This window comes from Penicillium hordei (genome assembly GCF_028827395.1).
Source record: "Penicillium hordei strain IBT 12815 chromosome Unknown utg000004l_segment0_segment0, whole genome shotgun sequence".
NCBI lineage: Eukaryota > Fungi > Ascomycota > Eurotiomycetes > Eurotiales > Aspergillaceae > Penicillium > Penicillium hordei.
In genome coordinates this window covers 2844811-2869244 of record NW_026623145.1, presented here as the reverse complement: position 1 = coordinate 2869244, position 24434 = coordinate 2844811, and the positions used below count along the sequence as shown (strand labels likewise).

Below are 24434 nucleotides of genomic sequence, written 5' to 3'. Positions count from 1 at the left end.
TCAAATGCAACTATATTTGACTTTCTTAGCTTAGGTTCACCCCCATGTTGCGTGGGGGTTTCAATTCGAATTGGGCTTGACCGATAGACCGAAAATCTATTCTATAATTCACGGATTTCTCTAAACAAGAGTCAGACCGGTATAGCAGACATCATTGCGCACAAGCTCAGTCTTAACTCCATCATCCAATGACACCGAGTACAAGCTACCCCCTAGATCGGCCACATACACAATGTTGCTCACCTTATCCAACTTCAAGCCAATAGGTTCGTGGAAGTGACGCGCCAGAATAACCTTCTGGAAATCCATCTCTTCACCACCAACATACGCGCGGTTTAGCGTGCAGCCGAAAGGGTGCTCACCACGATCCGTCCAGTACAGAGTCCGACTCTCGCTATCCAACTCAATATCAATAGGCTCGGGGAGGTTATTCCACAGACGCCGGATGTCACGCCGATTCTCGGCAGTCTCACCCTCAGGAATATCCAAGCCAGCGCAGAAGATCTGACCACAACCAGCCTTGCAGGGCCCCTTCTGTGTCCAGTACAAGAGACCGCGCTCAGCGTCGATAGCAACACCCACACACCAAAGCGCCATCTGTTCCAACAGACTGGTACCAGGCTCCACACGGCGCTGAACCAGGATAACGTGGTTACTACCATCATAATCACAGCGATGCACGCTTGTGCCCTCACGGTCACAAAAGTAAATCTGTTTTCGCGACTCGATAACGGCGAGTTGCTTGGGCGTGTGCACCCCTCCAATGGGGACAAGGCACGTCATATCGCCGCCGTCTAAATCAGCCGACCAGACGGAGCCATCACAGGCTGCAGTGTTGCGGCCCATACTCGTCCAGAAGACGCGCTGCGTCTCCAGTGACACGTCGATACCGTCGGGCATGTTCAGACCGACAACGACGGGGGTGAGTTTCTGTGTTGCGAGGTTGAGACGCAGGATTTTGCCATTGGAGTGCACCTGCGAGACATCCTTTGCATTTCCGCCGAGCCCGACATCCAACAGGTAGATGTCTTTCGCCGCGCTGTGCGGGTTTGCTGGGGTTGCTTCTGCGGAAGCGGATTTCGCGAGCGGGGGGTAGAGGCCGCCCTTTTCGCTCTTCTTACCGAGGCGGTTTTGCTCGATGTATTCCTTACGTAGCCAGTCGACGGTTGAGGCGGAGGGAAGACCTCTCTCTTGGATGTAGTTTTCTTCGATGAAGGCAACGGTGTCGAGGCCGACTTGGTCCATCAGTTGGCAGGGGAGAGGGCCATTCCTGAACATGTGTTCCCAGAGTAAGTCAATTTCGCTGGGGTCGCTGACGCCTTCGGAGAGGATTTGCATGATTTCGCGCTTGACTGCTGCCCAAATGCGGTTGAAGATAAATCTATACGGGGGTTGGGTCAGTCTGTTGTGCTGATATATTGATTTTCTTTCTGCTTTTGGAATAGTAATACATACCCGGTCGATTCGCGGCGAGCTGTGACTGGCAACATGCCACACTCACCCAAGACAGCCTCCAAGTAAGGGAAGATCTCTGGATCGGTCTTACCGCAGGTCATCAGCTCGACCATGCGGATAGAAGGAGGCATAGCGAAGTGAATATTGAAGACCTTGCGCTGGCGCTTGGGAGAGACCTTAACAAGCATCAAGGTTGACTTCATCGAGGAGCTGTTGGAGCCGATGTAACAATCGGCCGGAGCGTACTTATCCAACTCCCCCAAAACATCAATCTTCAACTGCAGCACCTCAGGCACAGCCTCGACAATCAACCAAGCATTGGAAATGGCGGGTTCGAGCTCGGTGAAAGTCTTGCAATTGCCGTAGGGGGCGGAAGTATACAACTCGAGATCAACCTGGGAAATGGCGGCCTCCTCCTTTGGCCTATCCGCCTTTCCCTCCTTATCCTCTTCGCGTGCCTTGTGAATGCGTGGCATCAACGAGAACGCGGCTTTATGGCGATCGATGTAATCTGCCGCGTCGCGGAGAGCCACCGGCGAGAGATCCCGGATGTGGACATGGTAGCCAGCAGCGATGAAGACACAGGCGATGCGGCGGCCAAGGACACCGCCGCCGATAACTGCGACGGGGCGGTCGGTTCTGGGCTTAATACCCATATTGGAGATATTGGTAGGAGGAGTATGAGGGGAGGGAGGTGGCAATGTAGATGTCTGTTGGTATATAAAATGTGTGTAGATATGACGTGAACGGCGGAAAAGGCCTGGACTTATTCAGGAAAATATCACCACGGCGACAGTTGAGTATAGTCTTCTTTATATGCCTTTCTTTTTAATTAATATATCTAGGATGATGGTGTTCGAATGGATTAGCTTCTACAATACTAAGGTCCCTGCTGCATTATCACCATGTTCTACTTGATCGGAGATGAAGTATCAACAGCACAGTCTGTGACTTTCGATTCAATGGAAGATTGAAGATGTCAAGCGCGCTGTGGAAGCTGTTTTCCATGTCGCTGCACCACTTGGTATGTGTTGCCAGTCACTATACATGAACTTCGGCCAATATGATCAGGCTTGACCTTCCACGGAGAAAACGAACAAGAAATCTCCTTGGTAGAGGAGATTCTTAGCACGGCCTCATCACAACCATACCCATAGGTCTTCGTGTCGATGGTCAAGCAGTTTAGAGCCCCTAAGGCCCCGAGAATCTCCCACTCGTGGGCAGCTTCTATAAGATCTTCCCCGACCATCTAGGCAACCACTACCGACTGTTCCGCAAATACGGTCATGTTATCAGGACCACCAACATGGGAAAGTCAACATATATGACTGATAGTCCCGAAGGTGGCAGCTATTGCCCTGACCGAATCGGCCCACATGACCAAGAAGATCAACAGAGACTGAGAACTGGCACTTGGCTCACAAGTTCTTGCCACCATGTCGGTTGTGTGGATGGCGTCTCCAAATCAGACTGCGACATTGCCACTTCGTGGATAAATCTCGGTAGTAATATTTTTAAGCTAGACAAACGCATGAGACCAAGTGCTAGGGATTGCGGTCTGGTTCCTTCTGGGCATCAATCCTCCTTCTCACCACTTCCAGCGATTGTTTTGTTCACTTTTGACTTCGCCTTGATGGAAAGGTACTTGTACCAGACCGGGGAGTTGAGAACTAGCAAAAATCTCACAAAGTTGTAGTCGTCCCATTTCGTGTCTGGGGAGATACGGTTAGCCTGCCTGAAACCGGAGACTTTTCTATGCGTCGTTAGCTTGAGATTGCAAGAGATAGAGTGGAGCATACACATCATCTGTGGTCTTGTTGAGGATGATCTTTGATGCGGTCGTCCGGCTTAGCTCGTACCCAAACCTCAAACCTGCCCTAGGTCTAGTCAGCTATCAGTACGTGGCCATAATCAAACTGTTCAGTAACAAATGTGTAGGCCATTTTGAACTTCCTGCGGATGCTTTCTCGTCGGCTGTAGGGAAGGCTCCAGAACTCAATCTCAGGAGGATAATATCCTCGGACCTTTTCCCATACAAGGTGGATGATATATCCGTCGGGGACAAGGTCGTTCTCGTCTTGCTTGTCGATTTGACATCCAAGGAGTTTGGGGGTAGTAGTACACCTGTTCTTTGTAAGATGCTTTAAGGCATGGAACTCCACGTGGTATCGTGGTCTGGAGGCCTGTGCCTTGCGAACGCTCAAGTTGTCAAGTTCAGTGCTAACCAGAGGAATTTGTTTGTAGATGCGCATGAAGGCAAGCTTGCTATGGCCTCTGGAACCTGCAAGGCGACAAAAATGTTTTCCAGCGGTGTATGCGGGGCCCATTCCATCGTCAAAATCTTTGGGGGTAACCGGGCGTGGATGCTCACTCAGCTTTTCGATGACGACCCAGTCACGACGGGGATAAGGAGTAGAGTCCGGAAGGTTTGGGGAGGGTGTAGTGATCGTTCCACCAATCATCTTGGGAAGAACTGGATGAGCTTCCACTTCAGGCATAGTGAGCGTGAAAGGGGAAGAAGGTTGGATCAAGGTGATGATGGAAATGACGACAAAATTCAATGTTGTACGGTCAATTTAAAAGTTCGGTGCCATGCAAACACCCAGGGATACCCCAGAGCGCAACCCCTTCATCTTTGCAGTACCGAACCTGGCCTTCCGATATATCTCTCCTATCTCCAAACCCAAGTAAATACTAACACATCCAAATGATAGAGTGTGTCCGTCAAGCCGGCTATCGGTAACAATCTAAAGGCGTCCAAGTCTGGCAAGCTTGCTTGCCAGGGTGTTGGACCCAAGTACAATGCGGATCTGCCGTCGAATTCACTCCCTAGCAACACCTCGCCGGCCGCCATTTCCGAGGCCCAGAATCTATTCGAGGACGCTTTGAAATCCAGATCCTTGCTGAGGGATATAGGTTCGTTCTTACATACAAAATAAAAAAAAGTACGAAACCATATTAAAGTGAATCAAAATACAGTCAGGGTACTGCTGGATATCTCGCTCGTGTCGCTCCTTTGCGGAGTACTTGGTGTATTGTCGTTTCCAGGGCTGTCTTCTGTGCAGCCTGAGGCTGGTTCTTTTCTGAGTGTTGACACCGTTTTGTTTCTGCTTTTGGGCATGGTACATATGGTTTTGCAACGAAATGAAGTTGAAATTATTATGAGCTTTTGTTCAGAGTGTATTTTAAAGAGAATATAGTCGACATAACTAGTATGAAGGAAAAGTGGAAGGCGGGCACCCAATCCATGCTGAATTGATTTTGCTTAGCAGAAACTCCGCTCGCTAGGTCTCATGAGCTGTTGGCCAAGTTCCTTTAACGCATTCCACGAGCGAGTGGCCGCGCCAATTAATTTGAACCCTTCTTCTTTAACCACCCACTCTGCCACTAATTCGCCTCTGATCCTTTCAAAATTCAATAGAGCAAGAGGGTAGGATCTTATTAGCTATCAATGGTGGTCTTATATTCCTCGGTGATGTTAGGAAGAGGAATGATCTCTAGATCCTCGAATAGATGAGTATAATTGTCATACAGGGTATAGAACTGAACAACAAAGTTGGAAGCAAGATTTTCTTATCTCTAACCGGATATGAATCACCTTAAAGATCTTATCCTCCGAGGGACCGACTTTCTTATACGTATCGATAGTATCTAGGATCTCGCTCATTGAACCATAATCGCTAAAGGCTTTGTCTACGGTGGCTATTAGTAAAAGAATGTTGAAAGGTTTAGGAATATAGGCACATCCTCGGCGTATACAGCGTAGAAGGCGTGCTTAGAAAATCTCCCATTTTATCTTTCGCTATTAACAAATTCATGCTTATAGGTGAGTATAAATATTATTATTCTATGGTCCCCAAAATCCATAACATTGGCCGTGTAAATTTACCTTAGGTCATGCTTAGTAGGCATCTTGCTCGTGGAAAGCGAGGTTAGAATGATAAAGCGAGGCTGGAGAGAGGAAAGCGGAGGGGGGAAATGTTACTTATTTTTCGACCAGGATGGGAGAATTTACCTTTTGCTGTACGGACTGAATAATCGGGTGAACGATATTCAGGTGGGTGAATATCCGCCTTGATTGCCCGCGGCGAGCCGCCTATGTCCGAACCATGGGCGCTAGGTGACCACCTTAGACATGCTGTTTTATGTTTTATGTTTTGTTTATTTAATTTTTTTTGTCTTTATTTTGGTCGTTCTGTCACTCATAATAAAGGTTAGCGCATGGGTGAGAATTGCCTCCGAATTGCGCATTCCACTTAGCTGCGCATGGAGTAGACTTTATCGAACCACGCAAGCAGGTCAACACACTGACCTTCAAGGCTACCAATATCATTTGCGTCCAGCACGAATGAACAAATTGCCATGTGAAAGTGGGAAAGTGGATCAGGCTTAACTCAAGTGACCTTCTTCAATTCCCAACCATGGTTCCTCGAACCCTTCTACGGCCTATCAAACCCAATGGGCATAGAAATACGAAACTCACTCCTAACCTTCGAGGTCAAAGTACTATGGAACACGAATTAAAACTCTTTTGCTCCGAAATTGTTACATGTCATGACCTCATCTACCATTCAATATACCTAATATCCACTACGGGGTTCTCTATATCTATAACATAATGACAGGAGTGATCATGAGATCTTTGTACTAATGGGGCCGTATGACATCATTCGCCTTGCTATAGCTCAAGTATATAGAGGGCTTTACAGAGTAGTGAACAGAAGTTCTTATCATATTTTGCCCATGGACGGAAAATAACAAATATTCTCGAACCATATCACAAACAATATCACAAGCATCTATATTCACCATGTCGGACTTCATCCGTAGAGCATCTGACGCGTTCCATCGCCGAACCTCAACCGACTCGACGGATGCCCCTACATCCCCTGATCCCCCTAGCGCCGCAAAGCCTCCCGAGCAAGAGCCGCAGAATCAAAAGTTCGAGTCTGCTCAGCCTCAATCTCACGCCAATGAGGCTTTCGCCGGTGTATCAAATGGTAAAATATCACTTTCTTGTCTTTCACGTCTAGTATATACTAACAATATCATACAGATAATGTTGCGCCTCAGAAGCAGCACCACATGTGGGGATGGCCACACCGCCAGGGAAAGCAACCCGGGACAAAGCAGCAACCTAGCCAGAAACAACAAGATACTGACTGGGTTGTTGGCACGTAGAAAAATCACCGTTCTCGCCGGAGTGACCGGGCTGCTAACATTTGAGTTTGTGAAGAGACTGGCAACACTCTTTTTACTTCTACCTCCAACGCCTTCGTGATAAAACACCTTGGTATTATCATTATTTAGTTGTAATTTTGATCTGTTTCTCAGAAATTAATGTGTTATATCTGTTCCGCATTTCGTCTTGCAATCAATCCAAAGCCAACAATAAATCTTAAAGGTATGCAAAGAATCCTAGTGATGATCTTTGGTTTCTTTGGCCCTTGATCTTCAGCCCTATCTAGACTCAATCACATCGCCAGACGACAGGGTTTCTCTTGGATTCGCCATTTTGTGTCCAAGGCCGCGACTCAAAAGCCAAGTCCCAGTGACTAGGACCCTAGTTCGACCCAGTTTTTACATAAAAGGGGACCTAGTATTATGACTTAAATGTTTAAACCACACTTGAGCAAATTTGATTGAGCAAATTTGATGCCGGAAAGTTTATAATCCTAAACTCCCAATTGACTCTCAATGGTTACATTCTATATTTCTCTCCAACACGTAACAAGATACATACGACCATAGGGTGTGGAAAACAGGGCTTCCCGTCCGCTCAGCCGTACTTAAGCCACACGCCGGTGAGTTAGTAGTTGGGTGGGTGACCACCAGCGAATCCTCACTGTTGTATGTTTTTTGGTTTCTTTTTGTAGATATTTTTGCTGGCTCGGTGTAGGAGGAGACGGGGTTGAGGGGAAGACCAAGCTTGCCCGTTTTCTAATTCAATACTTGACCGGTTTGCAGTGGCTCCTTAAATCCTTAAGACTTTGTGAGTCATTTAAATTAATAGATATATATGAATCAACATCAAACTCTCATTTCAAGTGATCATTCTTATTTCAAGCGATCACTCTCATTCCAATTGACCCGTTTACAAGTGACCTATTTCCAAGCGGAGATGTTCTTCTTCACAAACTCCTCCCAGGTAGTAGGCTTGCCATCGACAAGGCTCAGGCTGGGCTCGAGGGGGTCTCCGAGGTAGTAACCAGGCTCCTCCACAAACAGCTGGTTATCGAGGTACTCATCGGCCATAACAGCAGGCAGGGAGGCCTTGTATTGCTCGGGAGAGACTTGGATAAAGACGGCCTTCTTTCCAGTGACCTTGGAGAAGGTGTCCACGATCTCATCAGGGGTATAGTACTTGGTGGCGGCCAAAATCTGCTTGTTCTTCAGCTGGTCGCCGTGCTTGAGAGCAGCTCTCACGAAGAGGCCTAGGGGATATGTGAGTTAATGTATATCAAACAGTAGGAAGAGTCAAGAAGAGGTCTTACCTGTGTCCTGGGCAGCATCGAAGAGAGGGAACTTAGCCTGCTTTCCAACGGGGTAGAAGAGCTGGTACGAGCCATCCTCAGCACGGACGAGCATCTGGGTGAAGTTGCTCATATAGTAACCTGGAAGGACAAAGCTACATCCGACGCCCAAAGCACGAATGTACTTTTCGATATTGGCCTTGCTATCGAAGTGAGGAACATTGGTGAGACGGCCCTTAGTCTCCTCGGTGACATGGTGGAGAGATGAGAAGATCAGGTGGGAGACACCAACGGCCTTGGCGACATCGGTGACATTCTTGCCCTGGGAGTACTCGACATCGGCGTTCATAGTCTCCCAGTAGTTGGTGACGAGGAAGACAGTGTGGGATCCCTTCAATGCCACGGTGAGAGAGTCGACGGAGCCCAGATCAGCCTGTTGGAATGTTAGTCTCCATGATGATTCCTGATTCTTCCAAGAGGGCGAGCAAAGAAATGAAAAGTAAAAAAAAAAAAAAAAAAAAAAAATGCAAGCTTACCGAGACAACATCGACACCGCGCTTGACGAGGTCCTGTGCAGTTTTCTTGGTGGTATCACGGGTGATACCCCGGATCTTAAATTCCTTCGAGAGCTTGGGGTCGGCGAGAATGGCGTCGATGACCGAACCACCCTGATTACCGGTGGCGCCGAAAATAGTAATGACCTTGGACATGGCGAATTGATAAATTTGCTCTGAGAAGAGAGAAAATTGAGTGATATGAGGCAGAGTAATGTAGTAATGAAGTCTGAATTGACGATAAATTCCAGATTGGCGAGGAATCAAGGACGCTTTTATAATTTCAATGTTCAGCTCTAAATCTTAAAATTGGCTACAGGCAAATGAAGGCTCTCGTAACAAAGACACAGTGAATAAGCTCGGCATCAGGTCAAAGCCGACTACCTTAGTAAAGTAATGAAGGCCAAAGAATTTGGTCGGGACCCCGGACACCCGCAAGCCCACGGGAGATAAACTAGTTGTTCCGTCATCACCCCGGGTCTGTGGTCAGTGCCGAGCACCGAGCGGGCTCTCAGTTCTTCAGCCGAACTAGCAGGGATGACGTATATTTTATGTTAGCTGGTTAGTTACGTCTATCTCCATGGATACGTCATAACGTATTCGGTAAGCGAGCTGGCCACCCCATCGAAAACGCGTCCATGGGTTATTACTTAGTCAATTCAACCACCCACCATACCACTAATTCGCTCTTAATCCTCTAGTAATTCAGTAGAGAAAGAGGGTAGGTTTTTATTAGCTATCTAGGCTTTTGAAAATCGAGGAATCTCTTCGATTCGTAAAGTAACGCGCCGTTTTAACGTCCTAAGATCTACTTTTTCTACCCGTTTTAATAGGATTTAAAACCGCGCGATTTTTTACGCTAATTTATCTAAATTAACTGAAATTAAAGAGGAATCTCTTTAGAAATAGATTCTCTCTACAGATCTATATAGAGTAGCCCCCCGGTCCTCTATAGTATAAGAAATAGCGGATCTTCTTCTTTAAAAGCGTAGAACTACCCCGGTTCTTTCAGTCGGCGAAAAATAGGTATATAACTTTATTAAACGGCGTCCTCTCCTCTCCTCCTAATTCTCGAAACGATATATTTATAAGTATATAAAATATAAAAATCATAAAATTATTATAGAGTAGTTTAATCTAGTTTAAAAGATAATCCTTTAATTTTTTAGAATCGATCCCGACGATAACTATAACTTTAATAAGACTAGTTCCACGATAAGATCAAATATAACTATAAAGGTTATTATAAACAGTAAATATTATAATTAGCGTTTACTTTTATAACCTAGAAACCGAGAGTAAGTAACTATTATTAAATATACGAATACTTCTAGCTAGGCCCTTCCTCTATATATAAATTTTTAAGGTAAAGTCTTTATTAAATTATAGTTCGATAGCCTCCTAAAGGATTAACGCTTCGAAGTTAGTCTTAATAGCTAGACTCCCGATAAAATTAGCCTTTATTATCTTAAAAATGTGAAGCCCCACTATATAGGGCTTCGGTTTAATCGATCAGAGTGATAGGGGGTATATAATACTACTACGAAGGCTAATATAACTAGTACTACCTATATTTAAACTGAACTCTAAGCTTCTAAATATACTCCGAGTTCTACTAGTATAGTGGTGTGCTTATTAAGCGAGGTTATATAACTATAACCTCTATCTATATATACGCCTCTGAGGGTTATATGGATCTACTTCGAGTCCTACGACCCTTACTAGGGTAGTGGACATGACAAAAAAGCTCTTTAAACCATAGTAGTAATCGACTGGCCCTTCGAGATTAGTGACCTTCGATGACTGGGAAAGCTGTTCATTCTTTCAATAATTGCTCGTACGGAGGGGAGGTGTCAACCTTTGACACTATTTACATATGTACCCACGCAGGTCATTCAATCCCAGTTTCCTCCTCTTCAGCCTCCGCTTCTACACTTTCAGGGGTCTTCAATGGCCATGAAACTGCAGTACGACTACTCTCCGGGCTCTCTTCGATATCCTGATCTTCCAGACTGTCCACAGGGATATCAGCAGCAAACTTTTGCGCGCCGAGCTTCTGAACTTCCTGCTCTAATAGGCTTAATCGCGAGATCAACTCAGCCTTGGATGATTTTGTTGGCCTAGTCCGGGCCTTCCGCCCAGGGGGTGGAAAAACACACTCAAACCCGAGCCTCACGCAGTTATCGCAGGGGGATTTCTTGTTGCATCTGACCTTCCTACGGTTGCAGGCATTGCAACTGCGATGGAGTAAGGTCGATACTCCTTCGCGAGGAAGATGGGAGTTCACAGGATTGGCTGGTTGAACCATTTGGTAAGCATCATGATTTGAGCCTTGGAATTTAGGAAAGTTGAAGATCTTTTGAAATGTCAAGATATAATTTTTGTAATAATTTGTTTCAATGACGTTCGTGAACGGCTTTGTGTCCCCCGGTTCGTGATTATGTAATTATCCAGAGAGTCCTCCAGGGTTGGACCCGGGGATCTTCACCTCCGACTCCTTCAATAGGCTAGTTACCTATATATCACCTATAATCGAATTGATATACCCATTACTACAAAAGCCAATAGCATAGTCACAATCAAAGATTTTGTATTAGACAGATGAATGCCCTGGATGTTATTACCCCATTTGATCCCCTGTTCTTCCTCGCATTCTCTAATATATCCACGGCAACAAACAGTAAGAAACGCGTGTTTTGATATCGGTCCAAGGTTCTCCATACTAATAATCGGGTGGTAAGTAAGTAAACAAGAGGATGCGGTGATAAACCAAAGTGGGAAGAACAAGCATACCCTCTGAGTGCAATACTCGTCAAGGACTGGAACTCCACGAGTCGCAAAATCGTAGAAGAAAAAAGAGAAGTTGAATAGTGCCCAGGCCCAGCCTCCAGTTGCCAATGCAAATCCAGTCCGCCACAAGGTATAAGAACCGTAATTAACGTTTGTTGCGAGCGAGAACAGTCCGCCTCCGTACGGCTTTCCTTTGTTATTCGGGTCTTTCTTGAAGCGACGGCGCTGGAGTTCCGATATCAATTCCGTCAAGATGCCGACAGTGTAAGCGCAAACACCGATGGCTACCGAAGCCGTGGATTGGATATGAAGCGAACCATCGGAGGAAGGCGATTGGGTGGTGAGGGACCAGACGGAAAGAAGGATGTTTGTCGAGTTGAAGACGGTGTTAAAGAACCCTATACCAAAGCCTAACCCACTCGAAAGCTCTTGCTCTGAGATGAAGGCCATGTGAATTGCTTGCTTAAATCCACTGCCGAGAGCCATAACAACAAGGAGCTGATAATAAGTGTTCAGCCGGCCACTGGAGGCATGCAGAACCTGTAGAGACGTTCCACCAAGCCGTTGGACTAGCTGGGATGCCCAACCACGATGGAGAAATGCATATTGCCAAACTGCATCTGTCAAACGAAGCCCAACAAAGATCGACTTGCCGAGAGGAGAGGGAGCTTTGACACGCGACAGGTTGTCCTTTAGCTTCTTGTCTACCATTTTGAAAGAGAAAGAAACTTGGAGATCGTTTGGCTCATCGTTATTGACATGGATATATATCGAAACAAAATATAAAAATAGAAATAGTTTCTAGAGGAGTTTGGTGCTCGGCATAGAACATAATGCCGAAGAGCGGCGGCTGACAAAATATGCAGGTCACATCGTAAACACCTCTGCTGCTACCCACGGCACCTCAGTATGTCTGATACGGGGTCAGTCAAAATGCAATGATGTCTGCTCACTGTTCTCTGAAGTATTTTCTACAAAGGAACATTCGACCAGACATCTGCGTTCTCACGCCCGGGAGAAGCTGTTCGCCCACGAAAGTTGTGGGAAGCTGTTTGGCCGCAAGTATGTGTTATCCAATGATTCCATCGTTATTAACTGAGTGCTGAGTAGCACAATAACAAGTATAATAATATTCTCAGTCGACACATTCGAGCGCGTCATTCTTGGATCAACAATATTGAAACACCTGGGCCCAGCTCAACGAGCATGGCCGAAGCCGTTTCGATACCTCCTGCCTCCCGACCACCTATTCACTTTGCTCCAGGGCAAAACATTTATGCTCAGCCCAGTGTGGTTGATCCATCTCGGTCACATCCAACCTATCCTCAAAACCACACGCTCCATCAAACCAACTTGGAGGAGACAGTGGGGCTGTCCCATGGTAGTAAGACCATCCATCCTACCCAGACTACCCTCAATCCAAGCCCGACCGACACGAGCCATATCTATGATGAGACGTTTTGCGATACAAATTGGGATTCGGAATTCTGCATGGCTCAGATGCGAGCACTTTGCTTTTGAGTTTAACTCCGGCGCTCTTGATCCAGCACTCTTGATCTCTCCCAGCCGGTTCAAGGAGGAGCTCGGCAGACCAAATGTTCTTAACGGGGAGGACGGAGGAGAAATGCGCCTTAGCATCAGTCGCTGACTAGTTTCAGAGTGCTCCTACTGGAAGCTCGCAAGGAATTGCGTGACTTTGTTCATCTCGTTCTGAAGGGCGACATAAATCTCTCCGATGGTGCTCTGGGGGTGTCGGAGCACACCTTCAAGGTCCTGGTTGACAGCGGCGAGGGCTCTAGTTTGCTCGCGGAGGGCACGACGGACTTGTGGTCTATTCAAGTCTCGGGGGGAGGATTGGAAGAACGCCGCACTAGCGGCCAGGGCCCAGGTAGTGAATGCTAACGATCATCTGCGAGCAGGAATTGACCACTAGCAGTTAGCGCACGCTCCTAGCATGCCACAATCCCGGCTTCGAACGCACAAGGGGAAAATTCCCTCCCCTCTTAGCAATAGATGCACGATACGTTCCCTAACTTTCCGGTGACAAAAATCAAGACTGCCTCTGCGCGGGTGCTTTTCTGTCTGTTTTCTATATCAAAGCGGCGAGTATTCTAGGTAATAGTTGTACTCACTACTAGCTCACCTTCAATTTCATGCTATAGAGGATTGCGAGGAGGTTGGTTCGGATATAGGTGCCGCGTCTCGCAGTATCCCAAGGAAGGGAGATAGTATACTCAGCCAATCTGCCTGGTATGAGTTCCACGTCGCTATGAACGATATCGGGGACGGCAGATACTCTGCTCGAGGTATTAGTATAGCTCTTATAGGAATAGAGTAGGGTATTACTCATTTATCTTCCTAGGAAGAGAAGAGAAAAAAGAAAGGAAGAGATGGGTTAAAGTTTGATTCTATGGGGTTATTAGTATTTGATAGTATCAAAAAGGTAATAATATAGATGTCTCACTTGGAAACGGGTTGTTAGAGGGGGACCTGCTATGTACTGAAAAAAAAGACGGAAGAGTAGCGCAGAAGGGGGAGAGAGGAAGGAAAGGGAAAAAAAGGAAACCGGGGGGTGTAGGTGTTTATATCTATAAACCTTCTATAGAGATAGACCAGCTTTAGAGACTGAAAAAGTATGATGTTCGCAGATTCCACCGTATTCATTGAAGCAAGGCAGCTCCAGGTACTTAGTTTCTGCTCAGAATTAGAACAGGCCCTCAATATTCCCCTTCCATCCCAGGTGCTCAATCTCGGCAACAAAACGCCCAGGAATTGTGCTCGTAGTAAGCAAACGTTACGATTAATCTGAAAAACAGGAAGTTTGTTGGTTCGTGTGTAGTTCATTAAACGATAATTTATATCAAAGACGCCATTTCATAAAACAAAGAATGCCATACCCATTTAGTGTTTCCAATTGCTTCTACACGTTGGACATGTGGAAGCGTTGTCTGTTTCTAGTCATTGGTCGATGCATTGCTTGTGGAAGTTGACTCCGCATCTGTTGATCAAGCTTTACTTGCCATTTTCCATTTGGATCATCCCATACAGTGTCAATGACCCTTAAGTTGAACGACACAAATCTTTCGAGGTCCTATTTGACAGCTGTATCTTTCATGTACTGCCAGGTATCTGCACTTACAACATAGAAGAAGGGCCAGTCTGGATTTAGTTGAAAGGGAAACACGTATAACCCAACCTCCAGCCAAATTGTATACTGGCTGTCACTCTCATCTATTGGGGTTTGGTATGCCCGCCTATTTCCCCACCGGATATAAGAGGTTGAATTGCGGGTTAAACCCTCAGGTCCTTTCTCCACTTCGTGAACCATCACCAGTGTTTCAGACCAATAGAGGACTTCCAAGTTACAAGATAAAAATGACCGGTGCGGTTTCAAGTCCCCGCAATATCTTCCGATAATATGTACCCCAAATGTGATAGATGGGCAGACATGAATTACGACGGTGTATAGCGCTCAATGCGAATGCCTGAATTTAATGCCTTAATGCCTTATTTTGGCCTGACTTACGCCTGAATTAAGCCTTGTTTTAGACCGCTTTCAGGCCTCGACATACAGTGTACTGTAACCAACTCGGCATGGAATAACTAGGTGCCGTTAACCCATCAAAATAAAGCTTTTCATCTCCATATTTTTGGCGGTTTGCAAGTGTCAAATATTAAGAATGAAACTTTTGATCCTATACAAATGAAAAATAAAGCTTTTGATTTCTATACAAATAGAGATATCTCTATATTTTTGGCGGCTTTCAAGTGTCAAAACTGAAGCTATTCCCACTATACAAATTCACGTATACGGCCATTTCTCGGCGTTGAAACCTTTCCACTACGTAATCATTTCCTCTCTTCTCCTTTAACCGTCAAAAACATGGAGATATCTCTATTTATATAAGGGTCAAAAGCTTCTTTTTCATTCTACCTTAGCGGAACGCGGGCAGTATACATTGCTTATTAATGGAATCAGTAATAGTAATTCACGTATTTTTATTTTTCTGCCAGGCAGAAATAAGGCACCAAGGCAATAAAATCAGGCATTGAGCATTGAGCGCTATAGTTACACCGTCGTACATGAATAGTTTCTTTCCCTCGCACGGATTTTGCGGAGTAAACTCATGGAATCATGGCCACACAGTAAAACCCTTGCTACCATAAATTTCATTTACTAAAGCACCCAAGTCGTTCTTCTCGAAATCCAAGAACACTTGCTTCAAAAGGTGCAATCTCTGATCCAATCCCAAGGTGACAAAGCAAGCTACCTGGTCTGCGATATCACGAACGAGCGACAAATTCGTGAAAGTGTGGGCTCCATCATTCGTCAATTCGAAAAGATAGACATCCTTGCCAAAATTACTAGAATCTATCCATTCGATCTTCTTAACGACATGACGACCGAATTCTATCGCCGCCTTTTATCTCACTCGTGCCGTCCTTCCTCATATGCGGAGATCTGGATGTGGACGTATCATCCATATATCGTCCTCACGGTCCAAGAGCCAGAACCAGGTCTCGCTGTATATTCTTCATCAAAGGCGGCTATTATAGGCTTGGTGCGCGGTACTTCCATTGAAGCAGGGCCGGTGTGACGGTGAACGCCGTCATGCCGGGGCTGATCAAAATAAATCAGGCATGGAATTCAGGAGTTCAGCCAGATGGATCACACCCTCTTTTTGACCGTGTAATCAAGAAAGAAAATGTCACTAGATGAAAATACCGGAGATGCGAGGTAGAACTATTCCTTTGGCAGCTTGGGATTTCCTTTAAAAGTCTGCTGGAATGTATTCTGTTAAGCTGAGGTAAAATTCAAGAGAAATTGTTGTATGATATCGCCTAGAACCAATGCACACCATCCTTATCCATCTTTTTATCTTTTTCCAATTCTTTTAAGCACTTCACTATCTTCTTTGCAAGCTGCTCGCCATACTCAATCCCAGCTTTGGGCCTAGGTTGCCTTGGGTCAATCTCTTTGCTGATGTCGTGACGCAGCCACGGTATACTGCTTTTCCCCTCGCCAGCCTTTCGTAGCTGTTCAAAGTCTGCATCGTTGTATCCACCTCCAGCGACAATTGCTGCGACTTTTTTCCCGTATTCTTGGGTTCCAAGGTTTGCCCACTCCTTGGACGGAGGACTGAGTCCGTCCAAAAGGGATGGAATGTCTCTCACCCCAGCTTCCAAAGATTGAACGATATGAAGCGCTTGCAGTTGGTCAGCTATTTGCAGTAATCAAAACAATACTATCTGGAGTCAATAGCTCACCCTCATATGCTGGTCTGATGCCTTCCTTCACACCAACGGCAACATGCGCAGACTTGCCGCACACTATAATAGGGATAGGCTTCATGATACTTTTGATCGGAAGTGACAGGGAAAATTTCCTCTGAATCCACTTATGATTGTAGAGTGATATAAGATAGAATGGGAGATGTTTGTCAATGGTGGTGGTAAAAGGTCCTGGTGGACCAAACCTCCTAAATATATCGGCCTCGAGGGCAATGCCGAGCCCCGACTACATGTAACGGTGGCCACGTAATAGGATTACCAGAGTTACAGACCATCGCCACCAAAATTACTGCCAAAATTACGAATGCCGGTATGGACCGGGCATATAGTATGTAAGATCGCACAGTAAACACCGAGCACCGTCCCAACACGATGTGAATGAAAAGCTACCTTCTCGTAGATAATTAATGAGGAGCTAATGCAAAGATCTCCATTCGGGATAAACCCTTTAGCATATTTAATATTGACAATAATACAATAATACTACCCATTCACATCGGCATTCTCATCATTTCTTCCTTTGACCAGTACTTCCGAGTCTGTGCAGCTCCCAGTTCCCTGACCTCGTCGTCCAAATGGTCCCAGAGTGTCGTTCCGAACGAATCCAAGATATCTTTAATCTCATCCCATCGCAGGTCGGCATTACCTCGTAGACAATTGCGAACATGCGACTCGAGTCTTTCGAGTCCTTTATGAATTACTTTATGCTGCTTAATCAACTCATCCTTGTTGGCAAAAGCAGGCATGCGCTGAGCAAGGTATGGAAAGACGCGGATCTGCAAAATTGTTACTCAACTGAGCCAAGTATAATCAAGGGGAGACTTGGTTCTATGAACTCTAACCTCTTCAATCTTGTGGTGTGTCTCGAGATTTTCACAAAATTCCAAACACATGTTAAGGTAGCTCTTAATAGACATACCGGCGGGGCGTCGTGATGAATCTGCCACGTCGTAGATTATGTTCCATCGCACTCGAAACCATTGGTGCTGTGGAGTTAATTAGCACGATTTTTTTGAAGTATAAACGCTGCGGACAAAGTACGCACCAATCCCTGCATCTTATCCGCCATGCGGTTGTATAACTTAAATTCATGGTCGCTTAGGGGCGGAAGACCGGAGGGGTGACCGGCCATTGTAGAGTAGGAAAGTCGATAGATACTCGGGACAACTCTTGTCAATACTCTGGCTCTTGTATGACTATTTTTTAATGTAATACCAGGTCTTTGAATCCAGGTCCTGGGGGCTTGCTTGATATAGGAACCGAGAACGGGATTGGTAAATCGGTAATCGCATAAAGGCGATAGGCCGAGTTGATATAATCAGATTCTGCATCAATTCCCATATTTCATCTTCCAAGAGATTTCTGCTTATGAGGGTGCGGTGTCCACTTCGGGTGCCCGGGGTTCATCTCAGTCCCGAACCACCACCATGACTAAGTTAACAGCGAGCCTCTTGGAGTTGATGAGAATTCAAAAGGCAAATTTTGCGTGGTAATCGAGTAGCTTAAACTTATTGATACAGATAACAAAAGCTCTTTCGCTCTTAGAGTGCTTCCAACAATTCCCAGGAATATCAATTTCTCTTTTTACGTTTGATCATTACTTCGCAAATCTATCTTAACTGATTAAAGCAAAATGATTTCACCATTTGTCGCCGTCGCCGGTGCCGCCGGTGGTTTAGGCCAACTTGTTGCAATGGCACTGATCAAACGAGGTGTGGCTGTGAAAGCACTTGTCCGCCCCAACACCGATCCCTCCCGCACTCAAAGGCTCCGCGACGCCGGCGTGACCATAGCTGCGGTGGATCTCTTGACGGTCCCGGCTCTCACGCGCGAACTGGATGGAGCTACATGTGTTGTGTCTACGCTCCAGGGATTGGGGGATGTCATACACGGCGTTCAGAGCAAGCTCCTCGAGGCCTCTGTAGCCGCCAAGGTGCCGAGATTCATCCCTTCGGACTTCTCCTTGGACTTCACCAAGACAAAGCCTGGATCCAACCGCAACCTTGATCTACGCCGCGGGTTTCATGTCCAGTTGAGAAGGTCCGGTATCAAATGGACGAGTATCCTCAACGGCGGCTTCATGGATCTCATGGTCGGCGAGTCGCCAATGATCAATCACAAGAGCCGCAAGGTCGCCTATATCGGGAAGACCACACAACTGCTTGATTTCACCACCATGGCGGACACGGCTGCGTACACTGCTGCTGTGGCTGCAGACCCCAATCCCACGCCCAATTTTCTCCGCATCGCTAGTGACACTGTCACTGTGAAGGATATCGCCCAGGCACAGAGCAATGTCGAAGGTGTGCCATACAAGCCCGGCTGGATGGGAACTGTGGGATCCATAGAGTTCATGATCCGGGTTATGCGTCTGTTTGGTGGTGAGAATGATGTGTTCCCTGCTTGGCAGGGCATGCAGTACATGGCGAACATGTTTTCTGGGGCCGGGAAACTTGACCCGCTCGATAATGACCGATATCCCGACGTGACTTGGACCAAGGTCGAGGATTTCTTCCGAGAGCACAAGAACAAGGCATGAGTGATGAGTGTCTGTCCATCGGTTGGGGTTGGACATCTGTCTAACTAGAGACGGCATTCTGTTAATTGTGGGTGATACTGTGGTCGGTGCTGACTTGGGTTAGTGACATGTCACTCAGGTTTCTCACTACTGTAAAGATATCATATTTATGTATTTTAATTTTGAAATTTTAAATCCTAATTTGGCATGGAATATATCAAGCTCTAGCTGTATACGCTTTCCATTGATTTGCCTTTTAACGTCTACATCACTCTCAACCAAGAACAACCGATTGTAAAGGCAATCGTCCTATTCAATCTTCAGTACCTTACCAGGTCTCTACATATGGTCTGAGATCGATCTCGTGAGTCAACGAAGTCCTAGGCTGCGAGTGCAGAAACCAGTAAGATTCCGCAATCTGTGATTGTGATTAGTGTGAGGATTTAATGTGAGGATTAGCTGCAGTGAGATCTAATTTCACTTACCCCTTCAGGATCAATTTTTCCATCTGGGACATCATCAAGATAACCCTTTGTCTTCTCGGTGTTAATGACGCCATCAATGATCGCATGTGAGACATGAACACCCTTCGGGCCGAACTCTCGCGCGAGAGACTGGGACATAGCACGGATTCCAAACTTGCTCATCGCAAACCCAGAAAGCCCGGAGCCACCTTTCATTGCAGCCGTTGCGCCTATCCAAATCAGTAAGGAAATATTTTAGTAAACAAATTAAGAAAAAGTATCCGGTACCGGTGAAAATGAGAGTGGGTGGAGACTGCCCCTTTGGGGGATTGAGCATTAGGGGCAGTGTAGCTTGGGCGAAGTTGAAAGCACCCTTGACGGATGGCTCAAGGCTGCCGAGGAAGTCTTCCTGGCTTTGTTCCAGGAAGGGTTTTCTCGTGAACTTGCTCGCCACGTTGTAAATGGCCGCGGCGATTGTCACATCAGAACCAAACTTGGCCTTGACTTGGTCCATTGTCGAAGTCATGCTTGCGGAGTTGCTGACATCCGTAGGCACACCAATTGCAGAGCCCCCGCTTTGCGTAATTTGAGCAATCAAAGGGTCAAGGGATGATTGCGATCGAGCAAGAAGTACCACTGGGTAGGCCTTGGCGAACCGGCGGGCAATGGCGCTACCAGTTCCTGGCCCTGCACCGGCAATGATTGCAATTGATCTTGGCATTCTGGAACACGTATCAAAAGTAAATTGAAATTGAACTTTTTGGGAGGCAGCAAAATCTCTTTATATAGAAAAGGTTTCCGGTCAAATGACATCATCACTACCTCTATGTCACAACTACTCACAATACGTGGATAATTTGTAATGCCGCTATTTAATCGGACTATTCTAGAAAGTTTTTTATTTTCCCGTTGCTGTTTACGTTCATGTGTACGGTGAACCCAATTGTAAAATGCAGCGTGCATTATGCAGCCCCCATGACTATGTCGATACTTACGAACCAACACCCCACGATGCAGTTGAGAAAGACTCTAGAGAATTATGTTTGAAAAAGTCGTCAAAGGTCAGTCGTAGGATTTCACCATATTTCGAAGCATTGACATCGGGAGTGAGATAAGTCTGCCCTTTGGTGCAGTGAAACTTATAGAACCTGGAAACCCCCAGACATGGTAAAATTCTTAAGTTTGACTTCACGAACTTGAGAAACTTACAGAGAAATCTATTCTATAAAGTTTCTTGGGTCACTATCTCTGACTTGCATATGTGTGTGGAGACCTTCCAGAGATCCAAGTCTGTTCAACTGTGGCTTGAGCTTGTACTAGTTCCCGAATGCCGTTAGCAATTTGTAAAAACGCTCTTGCGATCGCCGAGGACTATCAAAGTTAGTATCTCATTCCAAATATATGAATTGAGAAGGAAGGACTCGCATCTCTCTACACCAGCCGCAGCAGGATCTTAGGCGACATCTGCGACGAACTAGGCCACATTGTCGTAGCTTGTTGACTCCCACTTCTCCTCGCTAGAATCCCAATACAAGAACGAGAATTCCTTCGCATTTTACGAATGGAAGAAAGTGGTGAAGAAAATTTCCGTGAAAACACCACTCAACATATGGACTCCTTGGATGTTCCTGTTCTTCAGATATTCGTGAATGTGCTTGCTTCATGGGGTCCTTCGCGGGAACCTGTCAAAGCTCTAGCCTCGTGAAATCCAGGTTATAGTCGCTTGTCACATAATGACCGACTCCCTCGGACTCACAGGCATCGATCAGCGACTTTTGACCGTTGATCATGAGATTGTGGTCACCGAGATAACAGCAACCCATCATATTGTTCCCTTTGGCAAAGGTTTGCAAGGCCGATTTGTCGTCTAACTCACCTTAGATGATGCTAATTCATGCAAGGGGGGTAGCGAGAAGTTTACTTGGGTCGCGACAATAACCCTTGATAGTCATGTTGGGGTTCTTCAAAAGGTGACCAACAACACAGCGGGCAAATTTGCCCGTGATACCGGTAATGCCAACCGAGATAGAAGTCATATTGAAGATCTTTTACAGTTTAGGTTAACAGCTCCGAGCAATTTCCTTTTGTTTATTTAAATATAGACATAAACTACGATGCAATGTACCACGAGTCGGAGAGTCGGCGTGCCGACTTGCGAGCCCCGCCTAGCTGACAGATCGGTCCCCTCGGGGCTGTAGCCAATGCCGAGATCATTAGCGACCCTCAATGCCGACGGGTTCCACTTCTGCTTGTTGTAGTACGGTAGGATGGAACTATCAAGATGCCTCATCAGAGATGAGGTTGTTAGTTCCTAACTTGAGTCAAAGTCTCCTATATGGTTGACTATCTACTACATGCATTTACAACATGTGACCACAGTGGAGAACAGTCAATGCCGAATTGTAATTGATGCACTAGTATTAGTATCTAGCCTGCTGCCTCGCAGGAAGTATATACGTACTCATTTGCACAGAAGACATTGGCGAAAGCAAAACAATTTTTTTATTACATTTGACCGTCGCAGGACGTTTTCTTAAAGGATTTAGCGGCCGGTTGTCTAGCAATAATGCATCAAAACAGTTACTCAATCCCGACAGGCTTTCCAAAGTCATTAGAATCATCAAAGAAAACTCAATACATGTATTATGTGACAAACACCAATAATCAGACAATTACAACTTGTTGACTCTCAGATCTTCCCATTCTTGGCAAACTCCCGCAGAACAGTAATCGTCCCCTCCACAGCCATCCGACTCATCTTCTTCTCCTTCTCCAAAAACGCCGCGAGTTCCTCCTTGGAGGCACCAGGATGTCTCCATTCAAAAGTGTAGGTCATGTGGAGTTCCCCATCAGCGTCCTCGCTAACCATATTGACAATGGTGCTGCCATCAGGCTGGATAAAGACAGCCCTGGAAGGCTCGTATGCTGTGACGGTCTCCTGGACTTTGCGCTGATCCTCCACAAAAACGACCTCGCGAACAGTGACTTCGTTCCCCGTGGTTGGATCTATTGAGTCGGAGATCACAGTGGTTGATTGGATGGCTTTCGGAACGAAGGTTTCTGCAGATCGGATTTTCAAGCGAAGCCCCGCCCAAATTTGGTCTTGACGGAGCTTTGGGCTCACACCAGCGGGGTTGATGGGGGCGGTGAAGGCGATGTTATTTGTAGACATGGTGATAGAGTCAATCTTTGAAGTAGATGTGTGAAATGGGCTACTTTGAATGGTGGTATATATGTAGAGAAAAATGAAATTATGTATATATATTCATTTCTAAGGCGTTGCCAAGATCGAATCATTTCGAAGGTCGTATCGGGCATAGTCATCATAGACAGGACCGAAGAGCGAAGAATGACACATCTCGGCTCTGAACACTAACGTATTCGGTAAGTGAGCCGCCACTGTAAGCCAGCCGCCAGCTTCAAAACACATAGTAAATGGGACAAATTACAACTTGATATCTCAACCACCACAATATAATTTGGTTCTATTATTATTAGATAGGTATTGATAAGTATTTCTAGTAGTTTATCTCAGATTCGAATAAATCAAAACCCTAGATTAGTATGGTATCGAAAATTACATCTCTAAATTCGAAATATATATATATATCTTAGTCATTAATTTATTTAATTTCCCTAAACTCTAACAAGTGGCTAGATATCATATAAAAAGCATTAGGCTATAAGAAAAAGCTCATATAGTCAACCGTTGTTGTAATATCATGTTGTAATTTATCGCATTTACTATGTGATAGCGGCTCGCTTACAGTGGCGGCTCGCTTACCGGTTACATTAATCCGCGACCAAGGTTTTTGTCAGCTTCGGGCTGTTGTATAATCTAACCCCGAGGGCGAGACCGAAGTATGGTAAATAGAATACGGGTTAAGAGAAAATTAATCATATTAAATTGCTGAGATTTCCAAAGCTCACCATCTATCAACCTACTACATCTACACAATTGCTACTAGTTACCCTCTCCTACCAAACATGAAGTCTATCATCCTCTACGGCCACCATGCAGGCGCTAATCCTAAAAAGGTGGTGATGGTCCTCGCAGAACTCAAAATTCCATACGAAATTAAGCTCCTTGAATTTCCGGAGATGAAACAGCCCGCCTACGAAAAGATCAACCCCAACGGCCGAGTCCCCGCGATTGAAGATCCTAACACAGGAATCACTCTGTGGGAATCTGGAGCAATCATCGAATACCTGGTCGAGAAATACGACAACAACAAAGTGATCAGCTTCCAAGCCGATACCCCCGAGTTCTACCATGCCAAACAATGGCTTCATTTCCAGGTATCGGGACAGGGCCCGTATTTTGGCCAGGCTGTATGGTTCAAAATCTATCATGGAGAACAACTGCAGTCTGCTGTTGATCGTTACATCAATGAGATTCGGCGTGTTTCAGGTGTGCTGAATGGAGTCTTGCAGGACCGCAAGTATCTGGTGGGTGACAAGTGCAGTTATGCGGATCTTGTTTTTGTTTCGTGGTTTGAAGTTGTGCCTTTGGTGGCAAGTGATAGGGTTGATTTGGAAAAGGACTTTTCCAATGTTCATGCGTGGCTGAACAGGTTGAAGTCGAGGCCTTCGGTGATCACTGGGCTGGGTGTGAAGTCTGAGGCACCCAAGAAGCTGTGATAGTTCATTCATTATACCGAACAACTGGATTACTGCCTGCTTCTTATGTCTTGACGCCTTGTTGACGTTTTCTTCATTGGAGAAGTCGCTAGAACTACATGTGAGAGTAATCCATAGTCGTAGCAAACCCGCTTCGTCAAACCACCTGGGCGCGCCAATGACCAATCAGGAGCAAACAAAGCAAACACAAACAATAACGATCATCAAGCATGTGATAGCATGTGATATGACTTGTTGTATGTGACGA

The 24434-nt window shown here is 45.8% G+C and overlaps 14 protein-coding genes across 14 annotated transcripts; 5 read left to right on the top strand and 9 right to left on the bottom strand.

Annotated features, from left to right (window-relative positions):
• Positions 1 to 120: 120 nt before the first annotated feature.
• N7537_008291 (uncharacterized protein) lies at positions 121 to 2111 on the bottom strand (the record flags this gene model as incomplete). Its single annotated transcript, XM_056899346.1, has 2 exons — positions 121 to 1381; positions 1456 to 2111. 2 exons carry the CDS (start codon positions 2109 to 2111, stop codon positions 121 to 123), a joined length of 1917 nt encoding a protein of 638 aa, XP_056751422.1.
• A 919-nt stretch (positions 2112 to 3030) lies between these two features.
• On the bottom strand, positions 3031 to 3953 carry N7537_008290 (uncharacterized protein; the record flags this gene model as incomplete). Its single annotated transcript, XM_056899345.1, is given in 3 exon segments — positions 3031 to 3208; positions 3255 to 3346; positions 3357 to 3953. 3 exon segments carry the CDS (start codon positions 3951 to 3953, stop codon positions 3031 to 3033), a joined length of 867 nt encoding a protein of 288 aa, XP_056751421.1.
• Positions 3954 to 6265: 2312 nt separating this feature from the next.
• Positions 6266 to 6636, top strand: N7537_008289 (uncharacterized protein; the record flags this gene model as incomplete). The annotated part of the gene is made up of 2 exons (XM_056899344.1): positions 6266 to 6455; positions 6512 to 6636. The coding sequence occupies 2 exons, from the start codon at positions 6266 to 6268 to the stop codon at positions 6634 to 6636; spliced, it is 315 nt and encodes a 104-aa protein (XP_056751420.1).
• A 924-nt stretch (positions 6637 to 7560) lies between these two features.
• Positions 7561 to 8638, bottom strand: N7537_008288 (NmrA/HSCARG family protein; the record flags this gene model as incomplete). The annotated part of the gene is made up of 3 exons (XM_056899343.1): positions 7561 to 7889; positions 7950 to 8361; positions 8465 to 8638. 3 exons carry the CDS (start codon positions 8636 to 8638, stop codon positions 7561 to 7563), a joined length of 915 nt encoding a protein of 304 aa, XP_056751419.1.
• Positions 8639 to 10373: 1735 nt separating this feature from the next.
• Positions 10374 to 10790, bottom strand: N7537_008287 (Zn(II)2Cys6 transcription factor domain-containing protein; the record flags this gene model as incomplete). Its single annotated transcript, XM_056899342.1, has 1 exon — positions 10374 to 10790. One exon carries the CDS (start codon positions 10788 to 10790, stop codon positions 10374 to 10376), a length of 417 nt encoding a protein of 138 aa, XP_056751418.1.
• Positions 10791 to 10928: 138 nt separating this feature from the next.
• N7537_008286 (uncharacterized protein) lies at positions 10929 to 11983 on the bottom strand (the record flags this gene model as incomplete). The annotated part of the gene is made up of 2 exons (XM_056899341.1): positions 10929 to 10997; positions 11276 to 11983. The coding sequence occupies 2 exons, from the start codon at positions 11981 to 11983 to the stop codon at positions 10929 to 10931; spliced, it is 777 nt and encodes a 258-aa protein (XP_056751417.1).
• Positions 11984 to 12478: 495 nt separating this feature from the next.
• On the top strand, positions 12479 to 13174 carry N7537_008285 (uncharacterized protein; the record flags this gene model as incomplete). The annotated part of the gene is made up of 2 exons (XM_056899340.1): positions 12479 to 12729; positions 12931 to 13174. The coding sequence occupies 2 exons, from the start codon at positions 12479 to 12481 to the stop codon at positions 13172 to 13174; spliced, it is 495 nt and encodes a 164-aa protein (XP_056751416.1).
• A 2233-nt stretch (positions 13175 to 15407) lies between these two features.
• Positions 15408 to 15870, top strand: N7537_008284 (uncharacterized protein; the record flags this gene model as incomplete). Its single annotated transcript, XM_056899339.1, has 2 exons — positions 15408 to 15418; positions 15456 to 15870. The coding sequence occupies 2 exons, from the start codon at positions 15408 to 15410 to the stop codon at positions 15868 to 15870; spliced, it is 426 nt and encodes a 141-aa protein (XP_056751415.1).
• A 244-nt stretch (positions 15871 to 16114) lies between these two features.
• N7537_008283 (uncharacterized protein) lies at positions 16115 to 16625 on the bottom strand (the record flags this gene model as incomplete). Its single annotated transcript, XM_056899338.1, has 2 exons — positions 16115 to 16479; positions 16541 to 16625. 2 exons carry the CDS (start codon positions 16623 to 16625, stop codon positions 16115 to 16117), a joined length of 450 nt encoding a protein of 149 aa, XP_056751414.1.
• Positions 16626 to 17055: 430 nt separating this feature from the next.
• Positions 17056 to 17696, bottom strand: N7537_008282 (hemerythrin domain-containing protein; the record flags this gene model as incomplete). The annotated part of the gene is made up of 3 exons (XM_056899337.1): positions 17056 to 17340; positions 17407 to 17550; positions 17610 to 17696. The coding sequence occupies 3 exons, from the start codon at positions 17694 to 17696 to the stop codon at positions 17056 to 17058; spliced, it is 516 nt and encodes a 171-aa protein (XP_056751413.1).
• Positions 17697 to 18197: 501 nt separating this feature from the next.
• N7537_008281 (uncharacterized protein) lies at positions 18198 to 19103 on the top strand (the record flags this gene model as incomplete). The annotated part of the gene is made up of 1 exon (XM_056899336.1): positions 18198 to 19103. The coding sequence occupies one exon, from the start codon at positions 18198 to 18200 to the stop codon at positions 19101 to 19103; it is 906 nt and encodes a 301-aa protein (XP_056751412.1).
• Positions 19104 to 19410: 307 nt separating this feature from the next.
• On the bottom strand, positions 19411 to 20267 carry N7537_008280 (uncharacterized protein; the record flags this gene model as incomplete). The annotated part of the gene is made up of 3 exons (XM_056899335.1): positions 19411 to 19500; positions 19568 to 19776; positions 19835 to 20267. 3 exons carry the CDS (start codon positions 20265 to 20267, stop codon positions 19411 to 19413), a joined length of 732 nt encoding a protein of 243 aa, XP_056751411.1.
• Positions 20268 to 22235: 1968 nt separating this feature from the next.
• N7537_008279 (SRPBCC family protein) lies at positions 22236 to 22718 on the bottom strand (the record flags this gene model as incomplete). The annotated part of the gene is made up of 1 exon (XM_056899334.1): positions 22236 to 22718. One exon carries the CDS (start codon positions 22716 to 22718, stop codon positions 22236 to 22238), a length of 483 nt encoding a protein of 160 aa, XP_056751410.1.
• Positions 22719 to 23533: 815 nt separating this feature from the next.
• N7537_008278 (glutathione S-transferase family protein) lies at positions 23534 to 24187 on the top strand (the record flags this gene model as incomplete). Its single annotated transcript, XM_056899333.1, has 1 exon — positions 23534 to 24187. One exon carries the CDS (start codon positions 23534 to 23536, stop codon positions 24185 to 24187), a length of 654 nt encoding a protein of 217 aa, XP_056751409.1.
• Positions 24188 to 24434: the final 247 nt, after the last annotated feature.